General features: G+C 38.1%; 1 protein-coding gene across 2 annotated transcripts in view; it reads left to right on the forward strand.

Annotated features, from left to right (window-relative positions):
- Window positions 1–453: 453 nt before the first annotated feature.
- PCDH19 (protocadherin 19) overlaps window positions 454–14,177 on the forward strand; it is a 141,669-nt gene continuing 127,945 nt past the window's right edge. For both annotated transcript variants that reach the window (XM_063431878.1, XM_063431879.1), the window contains exons 1-2: window positions 454–3,803; window positions 8,532–8,859. In XM_063431878.1, the coding sequence (XP_063287948.1) occupies window positions 1,645–3,803; window positions 8,532–8,859 (2,487 nt within the window). In that variant the 5' untranslated portion in view covers window positions 454–1,644. The remainder of the gene's footprint in view (window positions 3,804–8,531; window positions 8,860–14,177) is intronic.

A 14,177-nucleotide genomic window follows, 5' to 3' on the forward strand; every position in this document is an offset into this window, starting at 1 on the left:
ATGATTTGGCAATGTTTGTGTGTGAGGTATGGGGGCTTGGGGGAGATGATGGGTTGAGGGGTGGGGGAAGTAAGGGGGGGTCTGATCTGCAAAGGCTTTAGCGAAGTGAGGAAGGTATGAGGGGAATAGGAGAGGGGAGCAGGTGAAAGGGCTGACATCAAGCTGCAGAGAGGAGGCACAAGGTAGAAGGGAAGCAGGATGCATTGCAGGGGCTAAAAAGCTTCCGAAGACGGCAGGACCATGGACACTTCCTCCCTGCAGCTTCTCTGCTGCTGACTGAGGAACTTTCACACCCCTGTTAGAAATTTGAAGCTCCCCAGCCCCAATCAGAGTACCACACGCCCCCATCACCCCCAGGCACTCTCTGATAGGCTAGAGCTCTGGAGTAAGCTCTGAACTCAGCTCCCTCACTCCCCCCCCCCCCTCCCTCCTCTCTTCTCTCTGTCTCTCCCTCACTTTACAGACTGCACTGGCAGTAGTTAGCAGCAGCAGCTCTCCAAGAGACAGCTAGGTGCTTTCAGAGAGATCCAGTATCCTGCAAGAGAGGAGGAGAATACAAACCTACATCTACAAAGGGATCTGAACATCTGCAGACACAGAAGACACTCTGCCCCTCCTAGGAGATAATAATTAGTTGATACCTGGGATTTTGAGAAGAAGATACAATAAACGCTGGGATTTGGAACTACTTTGAATTTTGTACATAACAAGATATTTTGTAACAAGCCTGAACATTCCGGACTAAAAGGTTGGGATAATACACCACTCTGAAAGGGATCAGGTGCAGCTGGGTGAGAGGTATCTGGTTTAATCCTGTGGACACTGATTTGCAGGTTGAAAGTCTGCTCAGCATCTCCAACCGCATCTTCAGAGGTTCCACCATCCGTTTGTCTGCTGATCAGAGACTCACATCCCACCTGCATCCATTCACCCCAGCAGGGGCTCCCAGGTTCTGGAGATTCGTACAAGGTGAGACTTGGGATTTTCTTGGCAAATGTACAATTGCAGATAGAAGCCGGTGCTGTGCACTGTGCATTGCGTAAAAAGTGTATAGATGGCTCTGAGACTTCTACTCACGTATTAATTGTTGGCTGAGGACATCTTTTATTTCAACCTCAATATTTTTTTGCACCCCCTCCCCTCTTGCTTGTCTGGATGGCTATGGATCTGATGGTGCTAGCTTAGAACTGAGGCTAGTATTTGCCTCCACTGTCACACGTCCTGACATGGTCCCTGAGATGCCTCATCAATGCAGCTCTTTTGCTCATTGAAGAATGAAATAACTATAAGCCATGAGGACGCGTTTAAAGTCCACATCTGCTCGCTAATCTCTGCTGTACCCTGACACATTGTGCATGCAGAGCAGGTGCCAGGCTCAGGAGGACCCCCATCCTGTCCACTGCAATTCATGCTTGTCTTCTCTCTCGACTACAGGCTCATCCGAGACAAGTCCGGCAGACACAGTAAGAACTGTCAAAGTCCAAGGGGGAGCCTTGGAGAGAGGTCACCTCATCCACTTTACCTGGCACATACATTGTATATATATATATATATATGTGATTTTGGCTTTTTGGCAGTGTGGATTTTGCCATATTGACTTGCCTTCTGAGATCCACCTGCTCATCGTCTGACCAAAAAAGGACTATGTGGCTGTGGCTGATCATGGAAATGGATTTATTGTATATTCTGCTCTTTCTGTCAGTGTCCTGCACACGAACTCGAGCCCTGATCAACCTGAAATACACGGTGGAGGAGGAGCAGAGAGCTGGGACTGCCATTGCCAATGTAGCTAAGGACGCCAAGGATGCTGGCTTTGTGCTGGACCCCAGACAGCCAGCCTTCAGGGTGGTCTCCAACTCTGCTCCTCACCTGGTGGATATCAACGCATCCGGTTTGCTGGTGACCAAGCAGAAGATAGACAGGGACATGCTGTGCAGACAGAGCCCGAAGTGTGTCATCTCACTGGAGGTCATGTCTAACTCCATGGAGATTTGTGTCATCAAAGTGGAAATAAAGGATCTCAATGACAATGCCCCTAGTTTCCCCACTGACCAAATTGACCTAGAGATCTCAGAGACTGCAAGTCCTGGCACCAGAATCCCACTTGAGAGTGCCTATGACCCTGACTCTGGTAACTTTGGGGTGCAGACCTATGAAATCACACCCAACGACCTGTTTGGCTTAGAAATTAAAACTAGGGGGGATGGGTCCAGGTTTGCTGAACTGGTGGTGGAGAAAAACCTGGATAGAGAGACCCAGTCTCATTACAGCTACATCATCACAGCTCTGGATGGAGGTGATCCTTCTAATTTTGGAACTGTGGAGTTGAACATCAAAGTGATAGATTCTAATGATAACAATCCTGTGTTTGAAGAGGCTGCATACACAGTTAATGTCCCAGAGAACTCCCCACTTAATGCCTTGGTCATTGACCTCAATGCTACAGATCCTGATGAAGGCACCAATGGGGAAATCGTGTACTCTTTCAATAGTTACGTGTCTGATAAAACCAGGGAGCTCTTCAAGATAGACCCCAAGACTGGTGTGATCACGGTGAGTGGTGCCATAGATTATGAAGAAGGACATGTTTATGAGATAGATGTGCAAGCCAAAGACCTGGGTCCCAACTCCATCCCTGCCCACTGCAAAGTGACTGTAAATGTATTAGATGTCAATGACAATGTGCCAGTCATTAACTTGCTCTCTGTGAACAGTGAGGTGGTGGAGGTGAGTGAGAATGCCACTCCTGGCTATGTCATAGCTCTAGTCAGGGTTTCGGACCGAGACTCTGGTATGAACGGGAGAGTTCTGTGCAAACTGTTGGGCAACGTGCCCTTTAGGCTACAAGAATATGAGAGCTTCTCCACCATCTTAGTAGATGGCAGGCTGGACAGAGAGTATAGAGATCAGTACAATTTAACAATCCAGGCCAGGGACAGTGGCAATCCCTCCTTGCAGTCCACCAAGTCATTTACAGTCAAAATTACAGACGAGAATGATAATCACCCCCACTTCACTAAATCCTTCTATAGAGTCAATGTTTCGGAAAACAACACCCCTGGGGCTTTTTTGGTGTCTGTAACTGCAAGAGATCCAGATTTAGGGATGAATGGGAGCGTGTCTTACCAAATTGTCCCATCCCAAGTGAGAGATATGCCAGTGTTTACCTATGTGTCCATCAACCCAACTTCTGGAGACATCTATGCTCTGAGATCCTTCAACTATGAGCAGACAAAAACTTTTGAATTCAAAATCTTAGCCAAAGATGGTGGGAATCCATCTCTTCAAACCAATGTCACTGTAAGAGTGGAAGTGTTAGATGTCAATGATAATACTCCAGTGATCACAGCCCCCCCTTTAGTCAATGGGACCTCAGAGTTATACATCCCCAGGAATGCAGGGGTGGGCTACCTAGTGACTGTGGTGAAAGCTGATGATTATGATGAGGGTGAAAACGGTAGGTTGTCTTATGAGATCTCAGAAGGAGACCGAGGCTTTTTTGAGATTGACCAAGTGAATGGGGAAATCAGGACCACCAGGACATTTGGGGAGAACTCTAAGACCACCTATGAACTTATTGTGGTGGCCCATGACCATGGCAAACTGTCCCTTTCTGCATCTGCCTTGATCTTAATCTACCTTTCACCAGCTTTGGATGCTCAGGAGTCCATAGGATCTGTAAATTTATCTCTGATTTTTATCATTGCCTTGGGATCTATTGCTGCTATTCTGTTTGTCACCATGATTTTTGTAGCTGTGAAATGCAAAAGGGATAACAAGGAAATAAGAACATACAACTGCAGGTAAATACAGTTTCATTCTTCATATTCTTTGCTGATCACCTTTATTTTACAATGGAAAAGTCTGTTTCTTTTCTATATAATGTCTTCCTAAAAATATATTACATATGTATTTAAATACACATAATACACATAGATACTATAAAATATGCAACAGTGTGTCCACATTTGATACTGGGTAGATTGTGTCCATCAGTCCAATGGGAAACAAACAATTCCAAACATTTTGGCAGTTGTCTACTGCAACATGGTTCTTTTTTTAAGATTCTGTTTTTCTTATGTCAAAATATTCTAATCCCTTTAAAGATGATCCTTAAAAATATAATTTTTTGAAATAATACATTATTTTACATTGACACAAAATGACATACAGCAGGATCCAAATAGAACACATTGTTTGTTTGTTTTCCCATGTTGGCACTGAATGTGTTAATGGTAAATTGAGAGTGAAAGTTAAAAGTTCCTTTTTTGGGGGGGGGGTATATGTTTATTTTGTGCTTAGCTTACGTTTGGGCATAGCCTTTGCTATCCTGACTGGTATTTTGTGTGTATTTAACGCTTGCTGTGCCAGAGAGCTCTTTCATCCAGCACATAAAGCGTTAAGCGCTGTCAAGTGACTTGCAAAGGCCTGATTGGTAGGAGTAACATTCTGCAGGTGTCTGCAGCGCAAGCAGACCATTTCATGTCACTGAGCAGTCAGTAAATGAAGCAGAGTATTGTCATTACAAGTTACATGGCCCGTTCTCTCATTTTCCGCCAGTGGGTGTCGCTGTGCTCACTCTTAACACAATTCAGGAGGCTACATGCAGGGTGGACATGAATCTAACATAGCATTTCAAAAAAATAACCACAGAATTAAATGAAAACATATTGGTAGTTACATTTTAATTTATTCTTTTCTTTTTTTTTTTTTTGCTGATAATTTTCTGGATGGCTGTTCATTTCTTTTCCTGTACTTGACAAAAGACAGAAACATAAATATTTTACAGAAACACAATTTAGGACTAGGTCCATTATTGATTTGCTTCTTATCAGCTTATGTGAGATTTGCAAGCACTTATTTATATCAGTCGCAAATTGAAAGTGCATCAAGCTGCAGTAATGAAAATATGTCTATTATGGGGACATCATTGTCATGAGTTCGGCTTATTGTACAGAGAGACAGAAAGAACAATGAATAAGGAACAGCGATAAGTATTGTTCCTCACTCACTATTGTCAGTGTTACAAAAAGTTTAGTAGACAAATGCCAACCGCACATGAATATCAATGGGGTACAGGGCCAGCTGCGGTACCTCATAAATGCCTTAATCCTATTACGGTTAAAATAGTCATGCCATCATAGAGCTCCATCACTGAATCCAGAACAAAAGCATAGCACAGTGGTTTGGTGTTACCTTAAAATACACCTAATACTAATTTTAATTTAATTTTCATAAATATTTTATATAGCCCATTTTTGATGACTTAGTGAGGATTTTGCTTATTTGCAATAAAAAAAGTCAAGGAACTGTGTGTGTGTTTGTGTGTGAGTTTGTATGTATGTGTGTGTAAGTGTGTGTGTAAGTGTGTGTGTGTGTGTATCTCCTAGGCAGCATACACACCCCTATGATATGTCGAGGTGTTAACTAATTTTGCATTGCACCCCTTTTGCCCTACATACATTCTGGTACACCATATTTTCAGATCCATTTTTTTATTTTATTTTTATTGATTTATGTTTATAAAAATATCAACTCATAGGCAAGAAATGTGCTAAATGGGATGTAGAGATCTTAATTAATATTGCAATTAATCCCTTCAGTTGCAAAAAGTGCAAAAAAAAAAAAGGCTTGAACATTGGTTGCAAACCAGCTTTTAACTGCACTGGTATGTAAAGAGTTAACAGAATTGTCGGACAGTATTTTCGCTGACAAACATCCTTCTTTCACAACCATGTAAAATTGAAGAGAAAAATAAATTTATTTGTATGTAGAGAATATTAGTGATATTGCAGTAAACTCCTCTTGTTGCAAATAAAAAAATCATAATTTATAGATTTTTTTTTTTTAATCCCAGCACGTTTTCAAAATAATCTCATTTTTATTTTACATATCCATGGAAAATTGAAGGAAAACGTCTTCATTATTGCATATAACTACCTGAATGGATATTAGTAAGAAGTCTCATAGTGTTATAAAGTATCTTTGTGCGCCCTGCAAAGTCATTCTTGTCCACTCTGGAATGAAAGGGGTTAATATATTTCTTGCCTGCAAATTTATTTTTTGCCCACAAATGCGTACAATTGAAGGGGGCCGGGAAGGATGTGTTTGAATGACTAGCAACAACATACAGACAACACAATACATTCACTCGCACAATGATTAAAAGGAGTTGGGGATGAAACCTGCAGATGTAATAAGTCAAAGAGTAAAAATGGTTTTCACCCAGTCTTGCAAACATCTGCCTCTGTCGGAATATACACAGCTCACTGCAGAGCAACTGCTGATCTATTGTCACTACAGCAGAGCCAAATGCTGTCAGTGTTATCAGAGAAGCAGAAAATGACTGTATTTTTCTATGCTCACAGTGATGGTCGCATGTGACTGACAGTATACACTCCATACATCCAATGTTTACATTGCCAGTGTTCTTCAATGAACTGGAAATTGTTGAGAACTGAAATGAAAATTGCAAATTGCATGCAAAAAACCCCCCAAAAAAAACAACAGAGCTGGAAACGCAACTTGGAAGATTTTCCCTAATTCATCTAGTTTGGCGTGAAATTTGAAATCCCTTAGTCGATTCTCAACAATTTCCATTTTTGTGAATAAACCTATAAGCATCTCAGGGAAGTCAAGAGCCAAATTCCTTTAGTCGTAAAATCATACATAGAATATCAAGGAATCACCTTAAAAACAAGCAAAGAAACAGAATACCCCAAAATTATGTTTTCCTTAAAAAAAAAAAACCACAAAAAACCCCAACATATAGATATAATTAACAAAATATATATTGCACGCCCCGAATTTGATGCTCAGATGTATATTTTTTTTCTTCAAAATCTAGAGCTCGATGACTTTTCTATGTCTTCTGCTCAGCCCTGCTATTTAATTCTGTGGTTTTATTTCTGTCACGATGAAAATGTCACTGGGACTAAAATATAAATCCATGTCATATTTTTTAGTTTTATGTGACATTTCCAATTGGAGATCATGGTCCTCATTTATTATGATCATTTTAGTTCAGTATCATCCCTTTATTTTCAGACAAAATGTCCCTCTGGTATTAACCCTTCACTAGCAAAAGGCAGAGGGGAGATATTCGCACAAACACCTTTTGCACAGGACACAATTAGAGTCAATAACTTGTCGCTTAACCCTCAAACTCCCAGGCAAAGACTGAATATACTTTAATGATTGCAGTGAAAGAGTTAAGGGTTAAAATACAAATCTTAATGCATTGAGTGCCAAAGGTGTGTCCAACATATTGCAGGGGACATCTACGGCAATCAGATTTTATTATCTGTATTTTTAAAAGTACATTCTACCCTCCAAAAAAAAAAAGAGTTGAAAACGGTAATTCTCAGTTGAGGAGAGAAATAGCTGATGTGCTATAGTGAAAATTTCCTGAAAGGATAGGTGGAAGTTTGATGAATTCATAGAGACATAATGATTGGTTGGTATATTGCTGCAACTCTAGAGAAGAATATTTGTAGGTACTGGTGATCCGAAACCATTGATGTCTATGTGGCTCACTGGTTCAATAGGCTCTTCTGTGTGCCTTTAATCTTCTCAATTACATTATTTACATTTAATTTTTTTAATTTTACCATACCGATGATTAAACAAGGCTGTCCATAGCATAGTTTAGATAAGAATTCCAAATGCACATAAAGCCTGATTTCTAATAAGCCTGTTGCTGGCATCTGTAAGCAAAAAATAATAAACATATACAACAGCATAAGTTATACCCTCTGTTTTCCATACAACTGTTTATTGAATCCACCATTAATATACCATAAGAAAGGATATCCACCATAGTCTAAACAACATAAAAGATGATTATTGTATAGTAGATAGATTTTCAGTCAGTAGTCAGTATGACCAAATATATTACATAAAAGGTACACATACATACACACAATCATTGATTTTCTTTTAGTAGGAATTAGTAAATGCTTAAAATCATTAAGTGCATGCTGTAAGAAATCTTTCATAATATCACATACACACACACATGCCCACAATTATGTTCTCTATTCTATAAACCAACGGCAAATTAATGTGGACAACAACCAACTGATATATTGGAACATCATATATTCCTGGCTATAGCACCGAGGTAGGCAATCTTCAGCACTCCAGATGCTGTGGACTACATCTCCCATACTGCTTTTACTGCCATAATACTGGCAAAGCATCAGGGGAAATGTAGTCCATAACCTCTGGTGTGCCGAAGGCTGCCTACCCCTGCTATAGTAGGTGTAATAGGGAGTATAGGAACGTGGATTTTTGACTCTTTGATGCAAACCATAACATGTCCTCTTAACACAATAAAATAGATATGTATATTTCTAATTGAACATCTTGAGCATATAAAATGTTTTCCAATGTCTCTATGGTTATATTGCATTTGTACATCTATTTTTTTGTTGTTGTTTTTTACACCAGATTTCTATACTGCTGCTTTCCCCTTTTCAACCCATGTTAAAATATGCATGCTTTTGCATTCTATTAATGTTGTCTTGCAGAATAGCGGAATATTCATATGGCCACCAAAAGAAGTCAAACAAAAAGAAAAAGATTAGCAAGAATGATATTCGGCTGGTTCCCCGGGATGTTGAAGAAACAGATAAGATGAATGTGGTGAGCTGCTCCTCCCTTACTTCATCTCTAAACTACTTTGACTACCACCAGCAGACCCTTCCGCTTGGTTGCAGGCGTTCAGACAGCACCTTCCTTAATGTGGAGAACCAGAACACCAGAAATACTGGGTCGAACCATGTCTACCACCATACGTTTACAAACCAGAGCCCGCCACAGCCTGACCTCATCATCAATGGAATGCCTCTTCCAGAAGTGAGTACCCAGAGACACATGGCAATCACACTCTCCAATACTGGTCATGCTATGTCCATAATTTTATAGAAACATACCGTAGCTGTGGTTGATATGCATCCAGACCATTTCTGACATTTCCGTTCATTGAGTTGAACTCTTCTCTTTTTGTGTATCTTTATCTCTCAACTAAATATGTTATTTACGTACATTTTATTTATGTACCCACAGTGACTAACACCAACGTGAAGGATTTTAACAAAGACAATTGTTGGTGCTCCAGATATATTGTAACCCTGATTAACTAGAGGCATATCTATTATATACAGACAATGTAAATGTTGGTCAAATATGATATTAATGTACTTGATACCTTCAAACGTTACTGAATAATAATGCAAAGTTTTGAGCCTTCAGAAAACTCCAATTAATATTATATTATGATTATTTTTTCAAGGTTGTGTCCAAGAGACAGGTTTTAGTTTTTTTGGGCAAAACCTTACCATTAAATTCGGCATTCTGAGTTCAGAAGAACATCTTTCTAGCAGAGATTAATAATTTGCCCAGGCCAGAGAGATGTTTCAAAATTTGGCCATAATTCATAATCACATTTCAAATAATCATGGTGTTAATTTATGATTGACATTTTGTGCTAGGTGAAACTGAGATAACTTTATGAACTTTTAAAATATATATGTAAATATTTTGATCGTGTTGTGGCATTGGGCAGTGCATGCTTTGAAACACGACTAAACATAATATAGAGTGTCCCTTTTCCTAGCAAGGTATTGTGACAGTTGTTGTTCTTTGATAGCTAGGGATCATTTTTTTGTCAAAATTTTGTATCCAGAATATTTTTTTATGATGTGACATATTTATCTCATTAAATGTATATCAAAGATAGAACTCTTCTAGTTCTAATGCAATTATGCTTTGAGACAAATGATCAAAATGGTACCACATTGATACCTTTTATTATTATTATTAAAAAAAAAAATGACAGTATGGAATATAACGCTTAAGGCTAAGGTGTTCAAAGCCCACTATAATAAAATATATTTTTTTTGGACAAAAAGTATTAAAGGCTGTAGTTGTATAATTTTTTCTTCAGTCTTGGTAACACGCATGACATATAAAACCAAGCTGAGAAAATGGTTTCTAACAGCAGATCGTTGATATACTTATTCATAATAGTGTGATTCTCTGCAGAATTTTGATTACATTGTAGTATTAAGGGCATATTTGCTTTTAAAGAAAATAATGTGTTTTCCATGCTTGTATCACACCACCAGTGTACCAAGCTTTCGATATGACTTGATATGGTGATTAAGACAAGCCTTCAAATAAAATAAATAAAACTCAGCTTAAGCATTCTATGAACATATGAAAACACTTTTCAAGCGCAGGGAACATTGATTAATTTCAGAGTAACATACTCTAAATAACACCAAAGTCTTTTAGTAAGAAGCCAACATAAATTGCATTTGCCATTCACTCATATGTGTCTTTAGGATACTCAGTTAAAATGAATACATTTGCATTAGGCTAACTTATCAAACTGGTGTTAACATCACTACTGACTCAAGGAATATTGGCTGAATATGCATCTTTGTTGCAGTGGGTGGTTTGTATTGCATCACAAAGGATTTATTGGTAATGGTGTTGATGAATAACCTATTATTACATTCTTAGCATCAGCACCCTTTGAAGTAGGAAGGGCTGTAACATGTATAAAACAAGGAACTCGGTATTCCAGTTTCCTTAACTCCAACCAAACCTTAAATTAAACCATTGTAAATGATGTGATGCATGGAATAATGGGACTGCAAATCATCTCAACTTTGGGGTTGCCAGAAAATCAACAACATAAAAAGTCTACACTCATTAAGCTAACAAATATACAGAACAAGGACGTTCTGATTATTCTAATTATCTTTTAATAGAGTAGCAACGGTTGCCCACAGCTATTACTAGAGGATTGGATTGAATACACACATGCACACAGAGATGCCCAACACACAAACCAGACACACACACATGCATGCATACAACACACACATAACCTGCTCATCAGCTGGACATGGTGGCCTGTTTAGGCGTTGTTGCATTAGGTGATAACAACTTATGATGTTGTGATTTTCATGCAAATATGCCTTTCACATTAAAACCAATTGTTCTTTTAAACTAGCCATTTGCTGACAATTATGCAAGCTTGGTACATATATCTTTTTTTTTTGTTATTAATGAAATAGGAGTTCCAAACACTGTTTTGGTGATAAATTCTCTTTGAGAGGAATATAAGGTACTTTCAATGTCATATTCTCTAATGTAAAGCCTTTTTAATGCCATACTAAGACTAATGTGCAGAATTACCAGCTGCTTAATGCCTTGAAGGAAACTTTTATTTCACATCGCAATTTTTTGGCTGTGATCTTAAAACCTCTCATACAGGGGAGCAGGCAATACCAGATATTATACTCCTAATTTTGTGCTTTAGAAATTCCCTGAGCTAAGAGTAAAGGCAAAAAGAATAGCCTGGGGCTAATCTATTTTTCTTCCTTACCACTATCAGAGTTCTCTCTGTGTTGCCCCAGTGTGTCAACTATCCCCCGACCATTACAATCACACTGGCACTTAAGAGGATAAAATACAGCAATCTCCTTAGTTCTTTTTAAGGTAATAAATAGAGGGGTGGATTCAGCTGTTTAACTCTTTCAGTGTAAGGCTAAAAAAAGGCAATGTGTTGATGACTACTCTGTCAATGAATATAAATTAAAGGTCTGGTGAAAAAAGTACAATTTTCACTTGCAAATATGTGCCATTTCTTCCGGAGTATAATTACTGCTGCATACAGAGACTTTTTTTTTTGTTTTTTCAGTTTTTATCTTTAATGTATTATTTTATTTTCAAAGGGTTATTTATCTGAATGTAATTTAGGGTTTTGTTTACTGACAGTCACATATGCAAACGCACTAAATATGTGTATGTCATAATTAGTGGAACCGTTCTGGGTTTTACCTAGAGCAGGCATAGGCGACCTTTGACACTCCAGATCTTTTGGACTACACCTCCCATGATGCTTTGACAGCATTATGGGTGTAAAAGCATTATGGGGGATGTAGTCCACAACATCTGAAGTTCTGAAGTTTGCCTATCCCTGACCTAGAGACTGTGGATTTGAAATTATCTCTGGACACATGAGTAGCAGGCAACTCTGCCCAACCTCCAGATCTGCACATCTTATAGGGATGACTGTGGCATCTGATTCTATTTGAAATGTGCATGAATATATTTCATGTTGCTATATGCAAACATCATGCTCTAAAGCATGCCATTGCCTTTTATACTAAATATGCCTCTTAATGCAACTCAAAAGTGTTTCTACATTTGGAATTACTATCTTCTCAAGATTCTTATATAGGGGTTGGATTGCTAAATAGTGCATTGCTATGAATACAAAATGTAGCTAAGTTACAAAAAAAAATACTACTTTGCTGCTCAGTTGAACAATACTTACCTCTCTGCCAGTAAATAGTCCATAAACTTACTGTAGCCACTTGTATCAATAATTACCGTTATAATGTGATGTTTTTGTTTTAACCAAAGATTGCAAACTGACTCTAAAATAGACCAACATACTCTCTATATAAGGAGATTAAAGAACAGTGAGATTATGGAATTCTAAGCTTAGGTTTTATTAAACCCTACAGATATCTTTGAAAAAAAGTGTTTTGTTTTATTTAGCAAAGCATCATTAGCAATAGCTGACTGATCAAGAGAGAAATCTGATTGTCATTCTCGAGGCAATTGCCTTTTTAGTCACAACAGGAGATCACTCCAATTTTATTGAGAAACAAAAGCAATAGGGATGTCAAAAGTATTGAACCATATGGATGGTAGTATTTTTTCAACATGGCAGAAATGTAGCAGTTTACGCATTCTAGTCTGCATCAGCAAACAAATAAAGGTGGCAAATACATAAAACCAAGTGCGCTACCTCGATTTAAGACTGCTATATCTACTGACATGCTGTTTAACAGTTCCTAATGAATCCACTTGGGGTTAAAAAATAGATGCAGCAGTTCGTAAAGGAATATTCAAAATACCCAAATCACTTTGCTTTCTGAAGTGCAGATTTCTGAAAAAGTGTAGATTTCATTGGAAATTGGCACATTCATAAATGAACCTTGTTGTGCTCCCTGACTGTCAATCAGACAATCGGTCCTGTTACTTCCTGGTTTGTTTAGTTCAGTGGAGCTAAACTCAAGAGGCAAGCAATTGTCCTGCTTTGCAAAGACTCCTCATTGAAGTGGTTGGGCAGCCACATACTGTTTGGTTTGTGTTGAAAATAAAGGTGAAAATAATTGGTGGTACATCCACACACAGGCTGCAAAAGCTGCAGATCTACTCTCTGCAGCTTTTGCAAGCTGTGTTTAGATGTACCACCAATTAGAATTGTAGCAACAAATGCATACTTTTTTCATTAGCAATATATCTACTAAATTATTTAATTTATTTTTTTAAATCCATTGCAGTGATCCTTTAAGTAGCTAAATAGGTTTTTGAATGCACCCTTGTTCAATTTACATCATCACATACATTTATGTTTAGTTAAGTTAGCCTCATTTGTTTGGGTTTGCATTACACTATCAATAATTAACAAATAATCATTACAAAGAAGAGATCGAAATTGCCAGCATTAAGCTGTTGTAACAGTTTTTAGATCAATGTGGAAAGTGCTGGTTTGTATTTTGATTGGTGAGTCCAGTACTTTGTTGCCAAAGCTCCATGCAGTGTGTCTTGATTCTAGAAGCAGTAATAGACACATGGTCAGTTTTTTCGACACTTTCCTCGGAGACAATAGCAAAGTGAACCTTACTTTGAATGAGAATAAGGGTTGCTGCGAAGTTAATTGCTTCCTGAATTGCTCTGTTTGTGTGCTTTATCTAGGGAAACGGCTGATCTCGAAGTTGAATGGACAGTGCAGTGAACGGTTGCTCACATGTTAGAGTGCAGGTGTATGCATAGGACCTTAAAGTTGGGGAAGATTTTTTGAGAAGAGTTTGAAAAAAAGTTTGATTGTGTTATTGTTTTATTGAGTGGTTTGTTACATTGTTAACAGTGGAAACAGCAGAAAGCAAGTAGACTGTTAATGACATTATATGTGATTGGGAAGCGGATTGCCAGTTATATATTATATATATATATATATATATATATATATATATATATATATATATATATATATATATATATATTACCGGAGCATTGTTAAACAAAATATAATAATAATAGTTTAATAGCATTAAGCATAATCTTTACTCAGGCAAAAAAAGAAA

The sequence above is a fragment of the Pelobates fuscus genome, chromosome 9 (assembly GCF_036172605.1).
Source record: "Pelobates fuscus isolate aPelFus1 chromosome 9, aPelFus1.pri, whole genome shotgun sequence".
NCBI classification, from domain to species: Eukaryota; Metazoa; Chordata; class Amphibia; order Anura; family Pelobatidae; genus Pelobates; species Pelobates fuscus.